Below are 26297 nucleotides of genomic sequence, written 5' to 3' on the forward strand. Positions count from 1 at the left end.
TCACTGATATGGCTAAGGCCAATATGACGGCTGCTAGATTGTTGGAAGCGGTAAAGGGGATAATCGATAAAGCAAAAGTTTTGACAGTAATCATTTACAACCACACCAATTAAAATGAGGAAGTATACAAAAGGGCTGACTTGGTGAGGCCGAGGATCACATGGTTTGCAACTTCAAAGTTGTCTTTGGATTCTCTTAAAAATAAAAAAGAAAGAATCAAACCATGTTTGTTTCCTTAGATTGGAAGGAAAGCAAGTGGTCTAAGGAGACAAAGGGAAAATGGTGTATGACATTGTTAAGACACCCAAGTTTTGGAGTGGGGTTCAGTAATGCATCTATCTTTTTGAGCCACTTGTAAAATACTACGCCTTGTGTATAGTGAAAAGGAACCGGCAATGGGGCACATTTACAAGTCAATGGAGGTTGTAAGAGAAGAAATCAAGATGAACTTGAAAAAAGATGAAAGTAAATATGGCTCCATTTTGAAAATTATAGATAACAAATGGGGGGATTTACAGTTGGAGAGACCCCTACACCTACATTGATTGTGAGAGAGAGAGTAGGGATTGTTTCATAGAAGCAATTAACAAGTGTAATATGAAGCTCAACCCTGACTCAGATATCCAAGACAAAGTGTCTATGTAACTTGACTTGTATCAGTACTGTACAGAGACACTTGGGATGGTCTTCGCAATAAGGCAAAGAAGAAAAATATATCCATGTAAGTTGAAGCGGTATTTGTCATTTAAAATCTTACCCTTTTGTTCATATTTAACTTTAATTTTCTAAGTTCACTCATACATGTACTCTATTCATTTTTAATGTATTGTAGCTTCATAGTGGGCCAACCATGGGCAAAGTGCTCCCAACTTGCAAAGGATGGCGCAATGGATTTTGAGATTGACTTGCACATTATCTGGATGCGAGTGCAATTTCAGTACATTTGAGATGGTAAATTTACTATTTATCCTCATCTCCTATCAGGCTACTGCACTAACTTCTCGATAATATTTTAAGTAACAAATTCTAATAGTGCAATGATGCACTATAAAACAGGTCCATACAAAGAAGAGAAACAGACTTCAACAGAAGAGACTGAAGAGCGTTGCTTCTGTTCAGTATATTCAGAAGCCGAGGGCATGTCATATAGAGTGATATCAAATATCCGACCCCATAGTTGTGAAAGATTTGAATGAATCAAGAAAATGGTTGGTCGAGGAGGATGCTGGGATTAGCCTGTATTCGAGGGAGACAATTTGACATGGACCTAAGTACAAGAGCCCGCTGATATGGCATCGAGCCCCATGAGAACTACTAGATCTCAAACTCAGATTAAAGGGAACACAATGATAAAGGAGAAGGGAAACGGGAAAGGAGAAGGTGAGGACGAAGAGGAAAAAGACGATAGTGGAGGAGGAGAGGATGCAGACTCAAAAGAGGAGACAAGGGAAGATGCTCATTATGAGGAGGAGGAGGATGTCTTTAATGATGATGGTTTGGCAGCATCATCAAGTTTAGGTGCATTTCATGCTGGCCTTGGATGTGGATGTCATATTACCCTAGCCGACCGGACTACTTGACATCGGGGACGAGGTAGAAGGCATAGCAGGTCATCCTCCTGTAGAAGTGAGGAGCAACAATCAACCGCCCTACCGCATCCTTGAGGGACCCCAGGTAACTCCCATTCCCATGTGATCAAGATCGCTTCCTCTGGAAACTGGGCTTTAAGCCGCTCTCAGTGATGATGAAACTTACTATCATATTTGAGTTCATCATATTTGTGGGATGAAGAATGCTACTTTTTCTAGTTCATGGCCTTTGAATTGTGAGTTGTGCCTTTTTCTTATCAGTTATCTTTTGCAACATGCAAGATGTAATGGATATCTCAAATTTTGGGATAAGTATAACAGAAATTAACATTTGCTAGTTATGGCTAGTAATTTTCATTCTTTTAATATTACTTCTAACTATTTTATTCACAATTTAAAGTCATGTATGTTTAAGTTTGATCTATAGTTTTACAATAAATTACATATAAAAATTATTGGATCATGTTTATCAAACAAAAAACAAATGATATTCTATACTCAAAAATAGGGCGGCTTCAACAATCTAGAAGGGTCTGGGGTCCCCCCATTATGCAAGCTGCCCAAGTATTTGGGCACCTGCCTTGGCCTTCTTGAACATTGTCAGTTAGTAAATTAACCAAATTACTTTGATGTTTAGTAGCATTCTATAGTTTCGTATTGCGTTTTTCAGGATATAAAGATGAAGAGGACGATTGGTGGTGATTGTGAGTCTGGTTGACTTTACTATTACTATGTGTTGCTCTTCATTTTATTGTTTCCCCTCTACAATCAATTTGGTCATATATCCGTTAATAATTTGAAGTTCTCAGTTCCATGGAATCTATGTCGACATTAGAGAGTGAGGCTTGTGCGCTAGGCAAGCATCATAAGGTGTCGTTTCATCCTAGAGTCAATAAACGAAAATTTGTTCCTTTTGCAGTTGTTCATTCAAAGATTTGGGGGTCCTTCTAGAGTTCATAGCCTATCTAGTCACATAAACTCTTTTATTTTTATGGAGAATTATTCTCGAATGACATGGTTATATTTAATGAAAGATCTGAGGCTTCGTCATCATAAAAGGCTTTGCCATCATCAGGATTTAGTCTTGGCAAGTTTCACATGGTTATAGGGCTCGTAGCACATGAATATTTATGAACATGAAATTACAACTAATGCAAAACAATCATCAAATTTTATCTCGTTCAACAAGGACAACTCTAAGAGGTTCCAAAGACTTACCTTGAGGCCAGATTCAATAACAAGATCAACATGCCCAGACGCTAAAAGGGCATAAGCATAGCAGTCACAACCATATAGCGCTACCTTTACCTGGCATTCCAGTACATAGGAATTAGTGACATTGATCTATATTTTAAATAATTTCTTTGGTCTCTATGCCCATAAGTTAGTCTCAACTTCAATTTCTACAAATGATTCTACGGCACATACAAAGTAAGCATGGCATAATTTCTAGTTTAACTATCCTATATTCGATTGTTAATGCTCTAGAAAATGCAAAACGTATGAAATCATGAACTAAAACCTATTTTAAAAGGACAGATATGTGAATGCATCTCAACATCCATAGTATACATATGTGTCCACACACACACACATGGACATGCATGCAGATACACACGTCAATGCGCACACATGCGTACACACATACACAATTAATTCATGACTATTATAAATTAACTTTAAAAAGTAAAACATGTGGATCCAAATTGAAGATGTGTGTCCAAATCATAGACAAGTGCAGCGACGCATGTATTAGAAATGGAAGACGTGCCTTGTTTGTCAAATATATGGACTTCCATTCCATCCACATGGCAAACATGCTGTGACTAAGAATCCAAAAAAAGAAAATTTCTAGACACACATGTTGACACAATGTGCCGTGTCTGTACCATGTCGACAAGCAATTCTAGTGCGGCACCTCAGATTCTCCTAAAAGCATGCAATGTGTGTTGTTGTTGTTGTTATATAAGACTAAAACTAAAACTAAAAAAAAAAATAGACGAGCACTGCAAAAAATTTCCTAAAAAATGCAGGTGGCACAAGACATCATGTGAAAAAATAACCTATATAATCCGAAATCAAATATTAAGATAACTTGCACTTACCTTGTTCCTAACACGGACAAAAGCTTCTTCTGAATCTCCACTGAACAGATGGGGGCTAGTAGTATACCTGCAAAAATTACAATGGTAATGTTTAAGCAGATGCACAAAATCTTTAACATCGTAGCAAGAGATAACAGCATCCCCTTAAGACAATGAGACAAACTTAATGAAGCAGTGTTATTAGGATCGGACAGGTGCTTGAACCAGTGAAGGGGATGGTCCAATCAAAACCAGTTCAACCAGCAATCAGACTGGGCAAACCCTTTTTTCAACACAAAAGAATCAAGAAATTTATTAACATCTTAAATATTCATTTCGAATTAGAAAAACACAAGTTAACTTACCTGAAATTTGTAAAAATAAGAAATTATTTTTAAAACTTATTGTAAAAAATTAACTCACTTTAATAATAAAACATTGCATTTTAAAAATTATTGTGATTAAACATTAGTAAATAATTAGGCATTACATTTTATTTAATTAAGGAAAAAGTTTATATAAGGTTGCAACCTTAAAATGTAGAATTAAAGATGCACCTCAAAAATCCATCATAAAATGCTATTTGGATGTTGGAAAACCCTCTAATTGATCATCTCGACATTAATATGAAAACAAAAAATAGATTTCGAGTCTGCGAAATAGTGTATCTTGCAGCACATTATCTGGACCATCCATTTTCAAGATTTTCATGTTTTTATAGATCTACTTGATTTGAACCACTCTTAGAGTTTAAAATTTTATAATTACATATGAAAATAGATTCTCAAGCTATCCTAAGAATTTTTTTTATCAAAAGTACATTTATGATAAACTTTAGAGGTGCGCCTTAGGTGGATTGTTTAAGGTTGCAACCTTATACAAACCACACCCTTTAATTAAACATTGCATTTTATTTAACTAAAGTTTAAATTAAACATTAGTAAATACTTAAGCATTGCATTTCATTAAATTAACCATTGCATTTTGTTTAATTAATAGCAAGGTGCATATGTAAAACTTTTTCTCTTTCCATTTTACATGGACAAGGCACAAAAATGCAAGGGGGGCGGGGGGGGGGGGGGGGGGGGGAGAGAGAGAGAGAGTATGTGTGTGTAAAATAAAAAGCAAGATTTTGACAAATTTTACCTTTTATTTTTTCAAAAAAAGGAAAGAAAGATATAGTTTCTTTTTTATATTGGCAAGAAAAATTTCCTTCCAATCAACATGTGAGAAATGGAAAGAAAGAATAAGATCATGAAAAAAATTGGCAATAAATTTGAAAAAATAGAATTTAAGCTCAACTATAGAATTTATGCTCAACTTTTCCAAACCGGATGGACCAATAAAACTGCCAAAACTGGCGATCGAAACAGTTTAACCGGTCAAATACCGGTTCCATGTAAATCCCGGTTTAGTACTTGCATCGCAACGGACAATGTTCCAAGCACCGATTCTACCGGTTGGACCGCTAGTCTGGTCCAATTTTAATAACTTTGTAATGAAGAGGAGTGCTAAACAAAGAAACTTTCAGTTAACTTCTAGTAAATGATGGTTTAGTCCATTTTATTGCCTGCATATACATTGGACACTTCAATCAGGTGAAGTGGTTAAAGAAGCACTAAAACCTATCAAACTCTAAGAAGCCTTTTTGTTGGACCCACTTTACCAAGAGGAAAAAGATACAATCCTTAAGGTACTTACTACTTTCTCCTCTTCTATATTTTTTAGTTTGTAAATAAATTTGTGCCAAAGACTCCCAAAGGATCAACAATAAGTTTCAATAGTATGCCAGAATAACATGATGCAAAGCCTTTGTGTTGTAATATAGACATCATTTTCTGATACTATTTCCCATTAGAAATCTAGAGGGCAATAGCAAGAGATTCACCTCACTACTTACAAAGACATGCCAAACAAGTCTGGGACATAGCTCCATTCATTTAAACTAAATGGAAAACCCCACAACACGCAACCTTGACACAATCCCCACTAGACTCTTAAAATTGTAAGAAGAAGTTGCTTTACCCCTACCCACAATAGAAATGTTATTCCGATTGCAAACATAACACAAATCACCTTGTCAACAATATAGCTCAGAGAACCTAATACCCAGAAGCAACGCCTGCATCATGACAATCATAGTGTCAATGATCCAATTATTAGGTTGGTGGGTGCTTAACTATTTCAGGCGATTGAAGTGTGTCAAAAGGTTCAGTCTGCCTTTTCATTTACATTTTGAGGACTAAGAGAGGCTACAGCAAGAGAGAAAACATTCAAATGGAAAGTTATGTACCACATAAATCTACCAGGACTATGCTCAAGAACTGATGAATCTCTTACATAAGAACTCATCCTCTACGAATTTCAAGATGGAATGGACAAGTAATTATTGAGTTGTTCAAAAGTTTCTTATTTGAAATTGACAGATCAGAATCAAGGCATCATGTGTTTCTAATTTTTTTTATAATAAGGAATTTATCTTGCCCACATTGTCATTTAAAAATTTCTTCAATCATCTTGTCTTTATACAGCTGTTTAGATTATGAACAATTTCTTTCTTGCGATTATCAATCCATTTAACAATAAACATTGCAGACTGGACTATGAAGGATAGGAAATTACAGCAGTTACTGTGCTTGTTAATCATAAACTTTCACAAATTAAAGATATACATGTCCTTGGGCCTGCTTTTGATTCCTATTCTATAACAATACTACCTTAATCAAGTAATTAGTACCCTTAACCTGGAATAGCACCAAAAGCTAGCCCAATAGATGAACTGTTAACATATTTTTTCAAATTAAGTAATAAAAACTGTTTTTAAGTAATAGGCATACAAACTAAATATTGATCCTGGGCAGATTGAAAATGCTCTACCATAAAAAAATATCTTGCACTACCATATTTTGGGTATTAGATCTCCTTAAATATTAGGACTATGGATGGTAAAATAACTTACAAGTACGCATCAGAGAGTTTGCTACAGAGGCGCGTGGAAACTTCTTCTCCATTCAACGTAGTTTTCCGGCCTTTCATCCCGATCCATCTTTCTCTTAAAATAGGCTGATCAATTATACCCATAATCTGTACCATAGCATGTTCTAAGCTTCAACTATAACATTAATTTAAAAAAAGAAAAAGAAGCAATTGTTTGTGGATTAAGCTGAGGGAAATTCAAGCAATAAACATGAAAGCCTTATCCAACTTGGGGAAATAATGGCTCGGAAAATGGGCCATTGAATGCTCTTTCCAACATCAGAGTTTAAACATATTGCTACAAGTGGTATTGGAGCAAGAAGCATGAGAATACTGCTATAAACTATCTGCCAAATTAATTTGGAAGCTGAAGCGTGTGACTCACAGAAATCTCCCAGAGCACACAAAAAGACACTTTTGAGTATCATGAGGCAGAGATACATTCCTCTTGACCCGTGATTTTATTCATTATGTATAGTTTTCCCCAAATAGTAAATAGTTTTCACAGTTTCCTCCAATTTCATTGGCCATCGCGAAAATTTTCCGTGTGCTCTTCCAATGTCCACCACTTTCCCTACCATGTGCCTAGCCAAAACAATATTCTTGCATGTCTCCTACTGATTACCGTATATAAGTACACATAAAAGCATTCATAGACATGTACATTAACTACATGTGCAATCATCTAGATAAATTTGCACGCGCACTGATACATGTACACATTTTATATATATGCAAAAGCATGAATATATCTAGATACAGCTAACTCATGGGTACAGTCCTGGCACTATGAAAACATAAATTATGAAGCATACAACTTAACATCCAATGCATGAATTCAAGATTACATCCTCATATATGTATTTATGGTACAAAGTGTAACTATATGTTATGAGTATCCACATGGGGAAACCATATATAAGAGCAGATAAATACTGGCACCCTACCTTTGCTTGTAGTGTGCACTACATATAAACAAGCATGCACACTATAATTCATTTTGTTGTTTAGTAGATTATGAAAGAAGAATAGATAATAAAAGAAGAATTAAATATAACTTCTTGCATCAAGGATCATGCGGGGCATATCTAGAAACTAACAAATCATAACACTATAGGACTTTCCCAAATAAACAGGGGGTTCAGGCAAACTCTCTGAAGTCCATCATGATAATGAGGAATTTCCTTACAAGGTTCCTATAACTAGTTTATTACAAATTCAGATGTAATAAACTAGGAATGAAGAACCCAAATAATGGGGTCTGACAGACAGATCAGGCACGTAATTGGCTACAGGTGAAAAAGACGCATGCATATCAGAACAAAAGGAAAAAAATAAAGCAAAGACACAAACCCCCAGGGGTTATGTCCATGGGTATGACAAATAGGGTTCACTATTTCATTGACAGATTACATACTTTTGGCTACAACATTTACTCTTTCTAGTCAGCAGCAATACCAGCCAATCTTCCCATTTAAACCACTCTTCCAACCAATACCATCCATCAATCGTTGTTCTTTTTTCGGCCATTAGAGCTCATAGAAAGAGATGCAAGAGCACCAAATGTCTCACTTTAGTAAAGGGGAACACCCAAAATCCCCACTAAAAATCAAAACTCTCTAGGCGATCCACCTTTCTTTGTAGGAGGCCCGGCTTCTGTGTAAGAGGACTTTCCTCTCTCTCTCTCTCTCTCTCTCTCTCTCTCTCTAAGAGGATCATGTTCCCATAATTGGTGACCCAATTAGTGCACTCTTATTGTAACTCTCTCAACATTATTATAGCCTTCTCTCAATTAATTGGGGTCAGCTTCTTATTGTAACTCCCTTATCCCTTAAATATAGATCCTGAAAGCAAGAGGCACATCTCTCTCTCTCTCTCTCTCTCTCTCTCTCTCTCTCTCTCACACACACACACACACACACTTACAGAATAAATGAATATCCTCACACTCATTCCTTCTTTTACAAAAAAGTCATACTTCAAGAGCAGTCTTTATGTCTATCTACTAATGAAAATTTTCCAAAACATAAATAATAACCTGTAAATAATTAGAAAGTTATTTACAGCACTTGTTGTAAGATATCCAGGTTGATATAAAATATCATATACTTGCCGTGTCAACATTAATCAGGTAGACATTCTAACTTATTCCACTCTGCCAAACAAAGAAATACTAAGATTTTTATTCCATTTTTTCAACTAGTGTTCAGAAATACGGATAGGCCAAGTGAACCGGCCGGTCACTAAACCGAATTGGATTGGCAAATCAGCCGTTGGGTTAGAGAAAATAACAAAAAAATGTAAAAAAATAAAAAACAAGTTTTTAGGGGTGCAAAAAAATAGACCATTACATTAACGCTTTTTTTTTTGTTATAAAAAAATGCAAATATTGAGAATTTGATTTATGCCTGACTGTTACACATTCATTTCATAATCAAGATGAAGTCTAAATTTCAAATAATTACAATAAAATGGATCTATAGGTAAGAGCATACCCATATCAAAAATATAACTCCAAAGTCCAAAAGATACAAACCTAACACCAAAACAAATAGCAATATGAGTCATAGTTGTTGGAATCCTATTTCTGCAGTGGAACTGTTGAGACAAATTGTTGAGTCGTGAGATTTACAGGTCTGAGGGTTCAAATTCTTAAGAGCCTGGCCAACTATACATGCTCCATCGGTTCATGAAGGAATCGGGCTTAGTGAATCTCTCCTAACCCAAGATTCCTAAGTCTGCCACCATCCCAATTGAAAAAAAAAAAAAACTCCTTCCCTGTCTCCCTTAACATGTACTTGAACACCTACATCTCCTTGGAATTTGGTGAGGTCTTGCTGAAATTATCTCTAGCATATTTTTTATGTTTCATTTATTTTTTTACCATTCACAAATTACTATTCACGGTTCTTGTTCACATGTTATTGTTTGCAAGGGAATTTCTACGATTTATATGTTTAGAGCAATATGGTGCTTTCAAGAATTGTTTGGAATTATTAGGTCTGAATTCAGAGGATGATTTAGACTCGGATATCCTGGGATCAAATAGGTCACACGCCAGAAACTCCATTCAATTAGAGGAACGGTTGGTCCAAGTGCTTGAAGGCCCTGAACGAACTATTAACGTAGATGTTCTTGATTTACTCAGATATTATAGCCAGGTGACTTCCTTGACTGGCTTGCAAGTTTCAAACAAATTTTTCAATGGAAGGATATGGGGAGCATAAAAGGTACAATTTGTTGGTACTAGTGTGGTGGCAGCATATACAAGTTGATCACACAAGAAAAGGAAAGAAAGAGGTTTGCAGTTAGGAGAAGATGATGAGGTATTTGAAGGGAAAATTTCTGCCCACAGTTTATATGCAAGAAAATGTGGAATAAACAATTGGGCCCAAATTCACTATGGAGGTAAATGCTTCTTTATGTGTTTAGAAGGTTAAATATTTAAATATTTCATCATTGTCACAGTAAATAGTCTCTCCATCATCGTGTCCAGGTTTCTATTTCAACCCCAAATATTTTTATTTAATATTTGTTTTTCCAAGAAGCTCATTGAGGGGGTGAGATATTGCATTAGAAGATTAGAGAGAAGTCATAGGAATCAAGTACATGCACCCAATTAATCTTCCATGTGGGAATTTTCTTGACTTAGTACATTTGCGATGTTCCCTTTAACTATTAATCTAAATTGTTTTTCTCAGCTTTCCATTTATAAGGATGAAGAAAGCTCATTTGCAACAAGACTTACTACAAATTCTCTCATTGACATGGATCTAGATTATCTATTGCTAAATATGTACCCTCTCACATGCTTTACAGACATCATCATCATCGTCAAAGCCTTTTCCCAACTAATTGGCGTTGGCTACACGAATCCTGATCCGTTATTCTGCTCTATTAAGGGTCATATCCTCAGTGAGGCCATAAGTCCTTGTATCTTTACTCGCTACTTCCAACCATGTCCTTTTGGGCCTACCCCTTGCCCTTTTTTGAGCCTTCCACTTAAACTAACTTGCACCTTCTAACAGTTGTTGTACTGGGTCTGCGTCACACACGGTCAACCCACCTAAGTCTACTCTCTCTCATCTTATCGTCTATTGGAGCCACACTTAAATTTTTCTGAATGTATTCATTTCAAATTCTATCTCTTCTTGTCTTGCCACTCATCCATCTCAGCATCCTCATCTCTGCTGCACTCATTTTATGGGTATATTGTTTTTTGATCGCCTAACATTCTGCCCCATGGAGCAAAGCTAGTCTCACAATTGTCTTACAGAACTTGCCCTTTAGCTTCATTTGTATGTGGGGATCACATAAAATTTCAATTGCACATCGCCACTTCACCCACCCAACACTAATTCTATGTGCAACATCTTCCTCAATCTCTCCATTTCCTTGGATTATCAACCCAAGCTATCGAAAGTGTGCTCTTTTGGTATTTTCTAGTCGTCAATCTTAAGTACTTCATCGTCTCTACTCCTATTATTACTAAATTTACATTCCATATACTATGTCTTAGTCCGGCTAAATTTAAAACGTTTAGATTCTAGAGCATCCCTCCAAAGTTCTAACTTTATGTTGATATCGTTTCAGGTCTCATTGATCAAAACTATGTTATTTGCAAACAACATGCACTCATTTTATAGGTGCCTAGTTAAATCGTCTATAACTAAGACAAAGAGATATGGGCTCAATGTTGACCCCTAATGTAGGCCTATTATCACTGAAAATTCACTCATCTCTCCACTAATTGTTCGTAAGCTAGTTAGCGCTTTATCGTACATGTCTCTCACCAAGTCGATGTAGTGTCTGGAGACTCTTTGCTTTTTTAACACCCACCAAATCAAATCTCGAAGTACTCTATCATAAGCTTTCTCTAAATCAATAAAGACCATGTAGAGGTCTTTTCCCTTCGCCTTACACTTCTCAATCAGTTGCCTAAATAGAAAAATAGCTTCGGTTATTGACCTCCCTAGGATAAAACTGAATTGGTTTTCTGATACACCTGTTCATGCCTCTCTCCCAGAGCTTCATAGTGTGGCTCATTAATTTAATCCCTCGATAGTTCGTACAATTTTGTATGTCTCTTTTACATTATGAAATTATTTTCACATTCTCTTATTACTAACCCCCTTCGCCTTTTATTCCAGTTGAATGGTGGGAGGTACATGCTTCTGATACACCTCACTTTAGGAAGATAGCCGTCAAGGTACTATATATTGGACCTATTCAACTACAGGGTATGGGCAAAACTGCAGTACATTCCAGTGGTTGCCAACACCTAAGAGGAAGCAACTGACTTCAAAGAAACTTCAAAAGCCGGTCTATGTTCATTATAATTTGAACCACCGAGAGCAGCAATTAAGAAAAAAATGGAGTACATCCCAATCAACCTAGATGCAATATTTGTTGTTAGACAATCGAGGAGTTTGTGGTAGAAGAGGAGTAATCAGTGCTATGAAAGAGAGTATTTCTTGAGGTAATAAGTGAGGAAGATGATGAACAAGGTGAGGACGAGTAGGGAGTGTGTGACCCACCAAAATTAGAGCAATCACAAGCAGATGTAGGTGGTCATGTACCTGTTGAGGGATTTCAGGTTAAGAAAGAGGCTCACCATGCTCATTTTGTTCATGAATTGATGGTGCACGAATAGTTAATCAGTTTCTCAAGAGCTTGAACTCCCAAACTCATACATCAATCGACTCAACAATTTGTCTCAATAGTTCCACAACAGGAATTAGGATTCGAATGCCTATGACATAGCTCGTCGCTTGTTTTGGTATTAGAATGTATATAAGGGACTATGACATATTCTTGATAAGGGTATGCTCCTATAGATCCATATTATTGTAATTGGTTCCATTTTAAACTCCAATTGACTATGAAATGAATGTGTAACATTCCAATAGAAATAAGACTCTCAGTATTTACATGCTTTTATAATATTGAAAAAACACAGTAATGTAATGGTTAAGAAAAACTCAGACAGGAAATGAGTTCTGAATATTTATATATTTTGATAAAATAATGAAAATCCATAATGCAATACTTCTTTCTTGGAAACCTAGAGAACATGATTTTAGGCAATTTTAGTTTTAAAAATTTTTTTAATGTCGGATCATCCCGAACTGGCCGGTTCACCGATCTGGATCACCAATTTGACGATCTGGATCAGTTTCCAGAATGGCCTGTTCGCCAACATCATCAGACATTGCACCTAGTACAAACCATTGCATACGTAATGCTCCCCAAAGAAATAGCACTTGAAACATAAGAAATATATTGCATGTCCTCATATGTACCAAGCATAAATCTGAAGAGATCTTAAAGTGATCAACTAAGGAAGTACTAACAAGTTGCGCATCACCAATATTAACACTTAGAGACTTCTTCTATATATTTTTCTAAGATAAGCACAACTTCCCTCTTCTTTTTATCACTATGGAGTATGGATTCCATGCCAAATACTTTTTATTAAGACCCACGGTCTTTCAATTTGAATTTCTTGTTCAATTGAGTCTTTAACGTATTAATCTCTACCATACATTTTTCAACATCCATCATATCATCCATATATAGTACTATAATTATAAATACATTATGATTAATGATATTGAAGTAAATATTACAATCATACTTCTATAAACCCATGCCTGGTCATGAAGACTTGTTTTGGGTGATTAAATATTTATGCACAGGTGACTTCTTTAGATGCTGCCGCCTTTTCCCCTTTTCAATATGTGCATGTCCTTGTGAAATGCTGCCACTATGTGAGTGGGAAAGAAACAGAAATTACATGTTTCTGTTCAAACCACAAAAGCAGCTCATTTTCATGAAAGTCAAACCGCATTATTTCCAAACCACATTTAGCATACAAACAAGGGGGTAAAACCCATCTAAACAAGGAACCATGTGAACCTAGTGTAATCCAATGTACGCTGAACGGATCTCTAATAAAAGGCTCATAGAGGTATGTGATGAATGCATGTGGACAAAGGCAGTATCACAATAGAATTCACAATGTCCTCTTTCAAACCCTTACCCAAAGAGAGCTTATTTAGTTTGCATCGTGCAAGACTTTGAATCAATTATAAGAACATGTAGCATTTAAAATATATATTTATCAGTGATTGACTGACATTACATGGTCTACCTTGTAAGTGCATACACCTAAAATTTCCTTGAAAATGGACATTTGCTATTCTAAAAAAGAGGAATCACCCTACTATTCCAATGCTAAAGAGATCAAAAACTATGCCTCTATCTTTGGAAGAGGAAAATGTTTACCTAAGGCTGCAGCTCTACTACAATTGGTACTGCTGCAGCCTCTACACCATCCAAAATATTTGAATGGTTTGGTTTTTGGCACGATAATCTATGAAGATACCTGGTCACCTAAGCCACAGTTTTTCTTCTCTCATGCTTTCTCACCACATCTAACTCACCCGTCTCTCCCATCTCACTTCGTCAAATCGATTTCTCTCTAAAGAGAATCCTAATTCGTAGGCCCTTACCCAAACCTTTTCTCAACAAAAACAAAACGATACCATGGCCTCTCGCCCTTTAAAACTTTGAAAACATTTTTCATCATCTACCGAAACCCACAAGAAAGGCGGGGAAAGCTCTTATGGGTTGCTTTTAGGAAAGGGACTTCTTAGCATGCCTCAATTTCCCACATCATGCTTTGGCTCCATGGAAGAATATTTTCTTTGTTTTTTTTTTTACCTTTTTTGTTTTCCTTGATTTCTCTCTCTAAAACTATTGTGGCATGGAAGACTATTGGATGCCTTGCTTGTGGGTTTCTCTCTTTAAAATTGTGGTCTCTCTAAGATTTGTGAAGTTGGATTTTGGTGGGTTCTCTTTCTAGGATGCCATTTCTTGGTTTTCTCTCTTTAAAATTGGTTTCTCTCCAATAGCGTTTGGTGGCTTTTCTCTCTACGACTTGTGTTTTGATGCCTTTGACAGTTTTACTCTAAATTCTGCAGAATTTGGGAGGAGAATGAATAAGGTTTGTACCATGACTTTTGCTACAGTATTTTCTTTTGGTTTGGTTTTACTTATTCTGCTACTTTATAAACTCAATTAATGGAAGGATTCTTATCCTGCACAGTACGTTTCCAACTTATGAGTGTCATTCCTGCATAGATGTGTCTTAATTTCTGTTTAAGATAAATTAACAAAGTCCTTCTAATGAGAGACATGCCAAAGTTTTTGTTAATAAAATTGATAGCATATCAAGTTCTATAGTTGTACTCCAATGGCCATTCAAAAGATTTTGTGCAGCTCCATCATCTAAATGGAAGGGGATAGAGATGGAGAGATGGATTTGATGCAGCGTGAAAATTGAAAGAGGGGAGAGAGGATACCAAAGGAATTACATGATTTGATGCAAAAAAGAGAAGGGAGAGAGCATAAAACAATTGGAAGACTGTCACAGAAAAAAAACCTCGGTTTTCTCATCGATTCAAGGACCAAATCTGCAAGGTTGAAAAAAAAAACAGTGCAGATGGTTGCAGCCCTACTTCAATAAGTAGGGCTACAGCGTTATAGAAACCCATCCTTTGGAATATATGTTTGGTCGACCCTAGATTTTTGGCTTCGAAAAATCTTAAAACCGAGGTGCTTCTACATTTTGGAAAAAGGAGAAAGAGAAGTGTGTGTCGTGCCCCCTAAAGTGCGTGCACATATGAGCACACGGGTGACCTTGGTGTGTGTGCCTGCTAGGATAAGGGTGGACGGTGTGGTGAAGACGTTTGAACCAACAAAATCTACAAGGTAAATCTTACCTTGTAAGGATGGGGTCGGATGCACCTGGGCAAGGTTGCCCCCTTAGATTCTGGCGCCTTGGAGCACCCGCGAAAAGCACCCCAGCCGTCAATCGTTGTGGTTTGGAATCAGCCCCTTCACAATCTTCCGCTCGGTTATACGCACTTGTATGGTTTGGGCCACGTGGACCCTTGGGCTTGGAAAAGGAGTGTTGGATGTAAGGCTTGGTAATGTGTGAAGTAGGTGGCCAGGCTAGGTTAGGTTGGATGGGCTTGGCTAGGTTGGGGCGTGCTAGTGGGGTGTGCTAGGCTAGGCTAGGTTAGGTAGGCTGGATGGGCTTGGCTAGGTTGGGTGTGCTAGTTGGATGGGCTAGACTAGGTTGCAGTGTACTAGGCTAGGCTAGACTAGGTTGGGGTGTGCTAGACTAGGCTAGGTTGGGTAGGCTAGATTAGGTTAGGGTATGCTAGGCTATGGGTTGGGGTGTGCTAGGCTAGGTTGGGTAGGCTAGACTAGGTTTGGGGGTTAAGGAACCACTCAATAAATCCACCAGCCTTCTAGTGTCACCTCCCCTGGGAGGCCATTCCGGAAGAAGGGGAAAAGGTATTAAGCACGATGCCCAAGTACCCGAAGGCTTGTCAAAGGTGTCGATTGCCGGGACGAACCTTAGAGCAAGCCTCCTTAGAGAGTGGGCTAGGTGGGGGAGTATGGGTAGTAGTGAGTATGGGTGGTAGGGAATATGGGTAGTAGGGGAGTATGGGTGGTATGGAGTATGGGTAGTAGGGAAGTATGGGTGGTAGGGAGTATGGAAGGGTATGGGGTATGTCAAGGGTGGAGTACGGATAAGTAGGGAGTATGGAGGGGTATGGAGTATGGAAGGGTATCGGGTATGGTCTAGGGTGGAAGTGTAGTCCAACTAGGGAGTATGGTCGGAGAGGGGTATTTTCTCCTAGGTACAAAGTTTTCTCTCTCCTCTCCCAAGGGTAGTAGATTTTCAACAAGACAAACAAAACTACACTCCCTCACCTAGGTTAAGCCTATTTTCCATTCATTTCAAAAAGCCCCCAAAGCATTATAATGTATGGGGCTTATATAAAGGTACCCCTTGAAATATGGGTGTAAACTCAAAACCCATAGGAATTGATGAAAAATAGAATGGGAGTGTTGGATATAAGACTTAGCAATGTGTGAAGTAGGTGGCTAGGCTACGTTAGGTTGGATGATCTTGGCTAGATTGGGGCGTGCTAGCTGGATGGGCTAGACTAGGTTGTGTTGTGTTATGCTAAGCTAGGTTTGGTAGGTTGGATGGGCTTGGCTAGGTTGGGGCATGCTAGTTGGATGGGCTAGACTAGGTTGGGATGAGCTAGGCTAGGCTAGGTTGGGTAGGCTAGACTAGGTTGGGGTGTGCTAGGCTAGGCTGGGTTGGGTACGTTAGACTTGGTTGTGGTGTGCTAGGCTAGGCTAGGTTGGGTAGGCTAGACTAGGTTGGGGGTTAGCTGCAATTTGCTAACAAAAAGAAGACAATAAGAGCAACATTTTGGACAAGATCAAGCAACAAAAGAAGCACAAGTTTGCATGTTGGTCAGAAAAGTATAAATTTGTACGAACATGATCAAAACTCCATAACATCATGCACATCTTATATCAAAATGATCATCTCGGCGCGATCTAGGTTTTCAGGACAATAAATTGCCCGAACGTCATCGGAAAGTCCAAAAAGAAGGACTCAAGCCATGTGGATGGGAAGATGCCCCTTTTTGGGGACCTAGATGTCATTTGCATGATTTTTTAGGGGTTTTTTTTGTCATTTTTTTATGATTTTGGGATTATTTTTTATTTTACTTTATTCTATTTTTCATCCAGCACTGCCATATTTTGAGAAGAGGTATCAGTCTTTTACTATTTTAGGCAACTGGTTTTGCTTGCCTGCCCCTGAATAGTAAATGGCCTACCCATTTTAGGAAAGTATGACCCAGAGACGTCTGTTTGGCCTAAAACTTGCTAGTTATGGGTTTTTTGGCCTTCTGAAGCCTCAACAGTGGTCTGGAGACCATCTAAGATCACCTTCAGGGAGTTTTGGCTATGGTGTAGCTCGTACATGTATAGAGTGCAATACTCCAAACCTTATCTTCTTCATGTCTCTTCATATATTCGCCTGCTCGAGGCGAAACTTGGGGAAGGACTTTGGGACGTCAAATGCCACCCTTATACAGCTTTTGGGGCCGAGATGACATTCTTGTAATGGTTCTTCAAAATTGGGCATATTTCACGTGGGCTTCCATAGTCCCTAGGCATATTTGGTACCCATGGGCTATCGTCGCAACCACCTTCTCGTCAAAAAGACGTGCCAACAATGTCAAACATAAAGAAATCGTGTCAATTTACTTCTTCCGGTTTCATCCTAAGTCTAACATGAAGATTGTATCATACTTCACGTAATAAATAATTATCAATAGAGAAAATATGTTACATGTAACCAAAACCCACAAATGTAGAAATGAGTAGATGTGTTGTTGCAGGTCTTACAGGCTTTCCCTTGTGCAAAAGAGCAATCAAAGTGCCAAACAAGGGCTTCCCTGCAATATAAAGGAGGAAATTTCAAGTAAAAATGATCTATCCTCAATAGTGATCAAAAAAAATATTATCCTTCATTAATGACATGGTTATTTATGAAAAAAAATAATAACAATGATGATGACGATGATGATAATAATAACACACTGGTAAGGAAACCAGTATACTAAATAAAAGGCACAATGTCATACATGATCACATCTCTCAGCATTAACACCTTCTAACATAACCAGCTGAGGACTTGACATAGGTGATCAAGAGTCTTAGGTAGTAACAGAAACATTCTAAGCCATCGCTATTCACATCATATTTGAATATCTAAGAAGCAATTATTCTGAGTAGGCAAGCTGCCAAACCAACGATCAATGAATAAGATAGTGTGAAGCAGTAACTAGACAGCCATAAGCGTCTGGCTGCCTACACGCCACCTCAATCTTGAGCAGCCTAAACCTCTGTGTGTGACTGTGATAACTTTTGTCATTTGTGATGTATACTTTGCTACATAGACATAGACATGGACATAACAAACAAGAATACAATTACCAAGAGACAACATATTCAAAACACACCATTGGAATCTAAATAACGGCTTAGATTCATTTTGATTTCCTATGAAGATTCCTCTCCTCCAATCTGGAAAAAAAAGGTTGAAATGTTTAGATTTAGGGTTTTTATTATGAAAGAAGGGGCTTTTCATAATGCATACAATGGAGGGGATGGAGGTGCCTACCCACGTCTTCCCCCCTTAAAGAATGGTGAAAAAGACCAAAATGCACTTGCTGAAGGGCATTTTCTGTCATCACCTTATTGGGCTTAGGCACTCCAAGGCTGAGCGATCCCGTGAGGCCTCCTCGGTTCATACTGGGCAGATTTGTTCTGCCCTGCCCTGAGGTGGGGTCAGGTATTTTAAAACCTTGGCAACTAGAAGCAGGTGTTCCTTTTCCTTTGACTATCACAGTGACTATAGGAACTAATCAGGCCAAGATCGCTCCTCATACAAAAAAAAATGACAGCAAAAATTTTGAGCCGAAGACACAATGTAAAATCTACCAGCAGAACTAGAAGTTCTCCAACCCAATCATGCACAGAAAGTCTACTGAACGTATATCTCAATCGCTTGGGGCGTCCATCTTTATCCATATCCCTCTATGTCTTCCATGGTTAGAAAGCACTTGATCATAGCATATATACCTCAGGTTTTCTAAATTTTCATCGACATACGGGAACATTTAATGCCTACCACAATCTTCAGAAATGGCAGAAAAACTTCATAATTAACCAAAGTTCCCATCGAGTAGCATAATACATAAAACATTTCAAGAAAGGCAAATATGGCCTTTATGCAAGGCACACGTGTTCATAACAATCATCTCCAATAACTCTCCTCAAACTGTACACAAAGATCAAGGAGTGACGACATGTCCGCTAGTACAAATGCCTCACTGTGCCCATAGCTTGACTGAGAAAATCTACAATATGACCTCTGGTGGAACCTTTAAGGAGAAATAATCCTTGTAATGAACTCCTCCACGACAAATTTATAACCAACTTCAATGTGTTTTTAAGTTTTCCGTGCACTTGGGACTTTTATTTCCCTAAAAAGTCTAGATTTTTTGGGGTAATCTTAAGTTGTATGCAAGAATAAGCACAGAATAAGTCAAGAAAACTTCATACCAGTGGTTTAAAAAACGGATCGGTGCTCCAGATCGGGCACCCCAAAAACCCATCCAGATCGGTGAATCGGCGGTTCGGATCGACAATCGATCGAATCGGTCAATTTCGGCAATAAAAAAGTCCAAAAAAATTATAAAAAATCATTATAAATGTTGTTTTTTAGGAATTCAATAAAAAATGGGGGTACTACATTATTAACTTTCATTTTTTTCCATCAATATGGGAATATTGAGATATTCTTTCCTTGCATGAACTTATGTTAACCATTAAATTTACATCACACAAGAAGAATCATAGAATTATCATGGATGAAGTATCTTATAATATCATTTAATTTAAAATATATTATTGACAACTGTAAGAAAAATAGTATATTACATAATTTATAATGCAAATAAATTAATAAATAAAATACAAGATTTGGTTATCAATGTAGAAATTATTAGAATGCGTACCAATTTTCGAAATAACACTTTAATTTTTCACAAATCTAATATTTTAGGTTTCTAGAATAAATTTAGTGGAAGAGATTGATAGTAGAGAGAGAGCGCGAGAGAGAGAGAGAGAGATTTCGAATGGCCTCATTGTATGAACCCTATCTTTAAATTAATATTCCTAAATTTATGCTAAAGATCACTATCTTATAAAAATAAAAAATATAATTAGACCATTTATTCCTAGGTAAAAAAAGTATAACAATAGGCATTGATATATGAGAGAGAGAAAAAGAGCTAACATGCTCCAAGCCTCCAACGGTCCAATGACGTTGTGCAAGTTGAATGGGACGAAATGTCCCACATCCAAAAAATAGAACAAGTTTGATGTGAATAAAAGCCTCCTCATCACCATCATCAAATGTGTGCTTGAAAAGCATGATGGAGCATGGGGCACCTGGCGCTAGGGGTGGTTGAAAAGATGGAGCATGAGACATGTTGCGCTATAGGGGTGCTTGAAAAGCATGAAGGAGCATGGGGTACGTGGCGCTTTAATGGATCATCCATCCATGATGGAGCATGAGGCATTGTGCCTATGGTTGATAGAGGCACGCGGTGCTAGGGGGACATGGTTGACAAAGGCAAACATGGCTATGTAACTGCCCCCATTTTTAACGAAAATTACAAAAATGCCCTTCCAACTTTAAAAAAAAGTGTGATGAAGTCAATACTAAGTTTGATGATGTTATAATCAACAAACTCGGTGAGTTGTGATGTCATAATCAATAGACTCGGTGAGTTGTGATGTCATGCTACCGATTTACTGTGCATACACGGCCAGATCTCATTTTATGGCTGGATTCAGAACGGCCCAACCGATACCCGATCCAGATCGCCCGGTTCCAGATCAAATCGCCGATTTTTTTAACACTGCTTCAAACAATCACTCTGACCAGGTATATCCATATACAAAGCTTTTTATTTTATTTCTTGGTCAAGCATTTCCATGATACCCATGGATGCCTTGTTAATTACATTCATTGTCTCATACTAAGGAGAAGCGAAAAACCTATGTTTAATCGATCAAATATGAATACAATACAAGATACATCATTTGTATGCCAAAGGATATTCTATTGTCTCTCACTACGGTGTGTGTCATTCACTACCTATCTTTCTCTTTGCTTATATACAAATATCAAACGCTTTTGTTTGACAGTTTGCAATCATGCACGATAGTTACGGTGTAGTGCATGTAGTGGTCTTCATGTCTAGTTTCTGAAGGATGATTGTTATGCTTCTTAAACGTGCATTGTGTCATACCTTATCCAACACAACATTTTAGAAGGAAGTATACTATTTCCATCATAAGTGACTTGTAGGAAAGAGCTTATATTTCCATTTTGCCCCTCTGGTAAGAATAAAGTTGTTTTCATTCGGAAAGTGTTCACGGTTCTCCGGACCACATGAATGGGTCAAAAAAGAGTATTTTTATCAATACTAAATCTTGAGATGAGCAAAAGGGAATCTTTGAATTTTCTATATACTGGTTAATAAGAAAGAGTTTGTGATAAGAGAAGGTATTCACCGGAGCATAACAGAAAAAGGAATGGATTCACCAGAGAGCCTCGTAGAATGATGGATATTCACCGAAGGGTCTCGTAAAGGGTAAATCAAGGTCAGGAGTGCAACTAAAGGTCAAAGATACAAACTGGGGGGTCATTATAGACATTATCCCCAGCTTTTTTAGAAGAATGCCAAAGTAATGAATTGAATTTATGTAGGTTTAACACTTAGTCTGGATCTAATCCTTATAGTGCGTGACTTGAATAGAAAATGGGTTTTCTCAAGAGTGTATTATGACAAAGTTTTAGGTTAGGTCAAAATTATACCCAAACAAAAATACAGTTAAGGGTTTATGGTGGTCAACGGACCATTGTTTTCAGTGTCTTTTGCAATTAAGCATTGAAAATGCCACTCTTAGCCCATGTTTACAATAAAAAAGAAAAGACCTCATGAAATAATTTCTTAGTCATTAATGGAGAACCATGTTGACAGTGCAAGAGGGATGATTTGACACCGATTCTATCGCCGTTTATAGACGAAGTCTTTCGAAACATTAAACCAGTGATTATTTGAATCACTCTAGTTTTAGCCAAGATAAAGTAGTAAGATGCATGGAAAGGTATGTCAAGAAGAATGAAGCAACACAAACCTGAAGTATGTGAAAGACATGGGGTTGTACGCAACCTAGTATTCTATTTTTACAGAATATATTGTTTCTTGATGTTGCAGGAGAAAAACAGAAGTGCCAAAGAAAAGACAATTTTCATCAAATTCCTATAATCAAGAGATTATACCTACTCGCCAGTAGAGCAGGCAGGTCATAAGCTCAAGAGATGGCAACCTAGAGTTCAGGGACCATGTTCAGAAGATCATCTAATATTATGTATGATATGGCAAAAGTTTCTAAGGTGCAACTTCTGGGTTGTTGATGTGAACTGACATATTCAACAAATTTGACTGTTGTCCTTCCTCAACAAAAGTACATAAAATTTAGCATAAGAACTTATCGAACAATGTAGCAGAAGCAGCATCATTCAATATATCCCTGCTTAAGCTAAGGAATACAGTTCATTCAATGGTTTCAAGGCATAGCACCTTATGTGTGATGTCAATGTCCACTTGGGTGGAGAATGACACACCTCAACCGTTTTTTTTTTACAACAAACTACAAAAGTTGCATTTAACATAATTTTTGTGTGTATGTTTATTATAAGAAGAAAACAGAAGTTTCTTCAATGTCTAGTGAAGTAGGGCTCCCAAAACAGCATTTTTAATGTGCAAAAAGTTCCTAATAGAGGATATTAAGCTATATTGAAGAAAAAAATGAGCAAGAGCAGAGCACTTTCCATAATTTCTTTGAAGTTTACTTTGGTTTTAACAATTAAAGTAAACTTACAACTAAGGATATTAGTCATCTTCAGACCCTGTATTATGAAAAATATGGATCTCTATAGTAAAACCATTTTGTCCATCGTCAAAAAGCCGTCTCATAGTAGAAAATACAAATCTGTTTCCTAAGTCATAATTACTTTAGTTAATAGAATATTGTCTCTATCAACTGGTGCTCTAGTTTGAGGAGAGTAATCAGACAAGTGTTCGCAAAATCGACTGGAACGGTTAACTGGACGTGGGGCCGGAAGTGGTTTAACCGGCCTAACCAGTAAACAGGCCGATTCAACCGTTCTAACAGGGCAAGTCCCAGGCGATCAAAAAATTGCTAAAAAAAATAAAAAAGAAACAAAAAAATCTACTAAAATATGAAAAACATATAAAGAATGATTAAAACAAAACACATTCAAATGATGTTGAAAATTCATGAAAAAAATAAATTTTAAATAATCGATTTGTGCCTAGGGGTATTTTTAAAATTTTCCAGAAAAGATGAAAAAATATAAAAGTAAGTATTAATGACCAAAACAATTTTTAATATTTACCTTAATATAAAGAATATTAAAAAATGTATTACAAGCCTAATTCCTTATTTTATGGATTTTATATACATTTGAAAATAACTTTTTAAGTGTTGAGACTAGAATATATTGTTTTCATGCTATGTAGATTCAAATTTATCAAGGGAAAGCTGTAGTAAATGAATTGTAAGTATCTATATCCTATCCATTTTAGATCATCACATCAGTATGTCACCCGTTTGGGGTACTTTAATCAATATATATACAAAAATTCTGTCCATGAGAATTAATGCCTTCTTCGCATGAATGAGTTATGATTTTCTTTTTCAAATTAATAAACAACATATCTGTTAAAAATTTACCCCATGAAAGCAACATAGTTGATTCAAGAAATAAATACCAGTAATGAAACTTTTTGTGCCATCGATGGGATCTAATACCCAAACATAATCTGCAGTTCTCTCGCTAGACCTCCATCCATTTTCCTCGCCATATCTGCCAAAGATTTTAGTAAAGCATAATTATAAGTCTGAAACTATAACTACAATAGATCCGCCAGAGCAATAAACTAAACATATGAATGCTATTTGCAAATGAAAATCACTGAATTCTTAAAAGGAAATGCTATCAGAAAATGAACACAATATCCTTTGTTATCAGCAGATTCAGCACAATATGGTCCTCACATGGCATGAGAAGGGAAATTTTCCAAGATGACCGAAACCATAGATTCTTCAGCAGCTCTGTCAGCAATGGTTACAGGACCTGTATCGGGAGGAAATTCAATCCAATTGCCCAGACTTCAACATAGTCAGTGTGTTGCCAAACAAGAGAGGTACTTTAATTATATTACATAAAATGAAATTTTTACGATTCCATGCTGTAGCCAACAAAGTTCATGAAAACAATGAATTGCAATCCACAACTCAGAGCAATAGCACCACAAAAATAAAAAGACTCCTTAAACAAAAAGACTAAAAATTCCCATTTTCGAAACAGTTCTCAAAATTATAATTGTAATAGTATCAATATATATCAGATTGAGGCCATTCCAGAGAAACAAATGTCAACTAGTGGAATGCAGTTACTAGCTCGATAGTTTCTTCAATGCACATCAGAACATTGCGGTAACTAAACCCTGAAGAATATGAGAACCAAAAGAAGACTGACGAGAGAAAGCATATTCTATTCTACTTGAACTGACTGAGATTTAGGGATGCATCAAATGGTACATGCACCATTTATACCTAAACGGGCCAATGAAATACAGATAACCCTATTTCACTATTATTCCTTCTTCCCATTTCCCATGACCCAAAACATTGATACCAAAAAAATGACCAGCATTTCACAAACAAATAATCATGAATGAAAATTCATTTATACAAAAATAAACAGGCAATTAAAATGAGACACTATGAAGTTTAATTTCTTACTCAAATCATCTTTGTCAAGAATTGTGAAACTCTTGCGAAAATAGCCCCTGATAACTTCTCCGGCAGCATCTGCAACCTTATTGGCAACTTTTTCAAAAACACCCATATTTTGGTCATAATCCATGCAAGAGGATTGATCCATTAAATTGGAGCTGCAACTCGATCTAAATTTACGATATTTAATGTGAAAGATTGGGAATTTCACAGAGGTGGCAAGGGTGCTTTGGGATAGGTTTGGTGAAAGGGTGGCAAGATGAGAAGGTTTAGAGAGTGGAGACGGAGAAGTAGACAGAGAGATCATTGGAATGGGGTATGATTTAAGATATTTTAAATAGAGAAAGGCTAGAAATAGGAAAAGCAAATTTTAATGGGGGAAAGCAGAGAGAGAGATGCGAGGTAGGTTGGAGTGAGAAAGGGTAGAGGACAAAAGGAAGTCTCGGCTTTGTGTTTTGTGTGTGTGAGAGAGAGAGAGAGACGAGATGCACTGGTCGACAGTTGAGAGAGAGATGCCCATACAGGAGAAAGAGAAATGGAGCTTCGAAGTGGCGGGAATCTACATTCTCAACGTCGGCCGCAACAATACATGGAAGTATCTATCATGCAATAGTAATACGATGCAACTAACTTTAAAAAACCATCTTATGACCCTTTGTTTTATCCAAAATTTGCAATATACGCTCTTTTCATTCTAATAAACAATTAAAAAATATTAAAAATTAAAAACACAATCTAAAAAATATCTTTTTTAGCCCAATTAACGTAGACAGTTCATTTTAGTGAGATGTTTGGATCTAAGCTTTAGAAATTTCATTTTTATTTTTTTTTATGGCTTTATTATAATTAGATGAACAATGTTAAAAAAAAAAAAATGACTTTGAATTTATAAAGGCTAAAATCTTAAAATTCACAAACTGAATTGTCTAGATTCATTTTTGGAGATGACTCATTCTGAACATATCTAGGATTCAAATTGAACTTTTTTTTTTTTGGGAATTGATTATTGAGATGAAGAGAGTGTGTGTGCAAATTTGGGGTCATACAACTACCACAAACATAGTTTTCTAGAAGTGTCATTGCATTATACTATGATACAATTGTTGCATTGGATCATTGCTTGGTAGTAGAAGTATTCGAAAACCCCTGCGGACTTTCTTTTCACCAAAATAGCCTCTTGATAAAGGTAAAGTGATCTATGCGTTCTTTGAGGCATCTTGCATCATCTTAAAGATGGATGTGGATTTTTTTCTTCAAGAAAAGTTATAATTAATAATTTAAAATTCTCCTTTGAAAA

At 36.8% G+C, this 26297-nt stretch overlaps 1 protein-coding gene across 1 annotated transcript in view; it reads right to left on the reverse strand.

Moving 5' to 3' along the window:
* IMPL2 (inositol monophosphatase family protein) overlaps positions 1-25634 on the reverse strand; it is a 33397-nt gene extending 7763 nt beyond the window's left edge. Inside the window, exons 1-7 of the mRNA XM_006833413.4 lie at positions 25007-25634; positions 24257-24335; positions 23971-24065; positions 17939-17988; positions 6633-6757; positions 3695-3761; positions 2808-2897 (exon numbers count right to left, since the gene is read on the reverse strand). Coding sequence (XP_006833476.2) covers positions 2808-2897; positions 3695-3761; positions 6633-6757; positions 17939-17988; positions 23971-24065; positions 24257-24335; positions 25007-25307 — 807 coding nt within the window. The 5' untranslated portion in view covers positions 25308-25634. The remainder of the gene's footprint in view (positions 1-2807; positions 2898-3694; positions 3762-6632; positions 6758-17938; positions 17989-23970; positions 24066-24256; positions 24336-25006) is intronic.
* Between the last annotated feature and the right edge of the window lie 663 nt (positions 25635-26297).

Source organism: Amborella trichopoda, chromosome 3, assembly GCF_054954075.1.
Source record: "Amborella trichopoda isolate Santa Cruz 75 chromosome 3, AtrichopodaSantaCruz75HAP2 v2.0, whole genome shotgun sequence".
Lineage (NCBI taxonomy): Eukaryota > Viridiplantae > Streptophyta > Magnoliopsida > Amborellales > Amborellaceae > Amborella > Amborella trichopoda.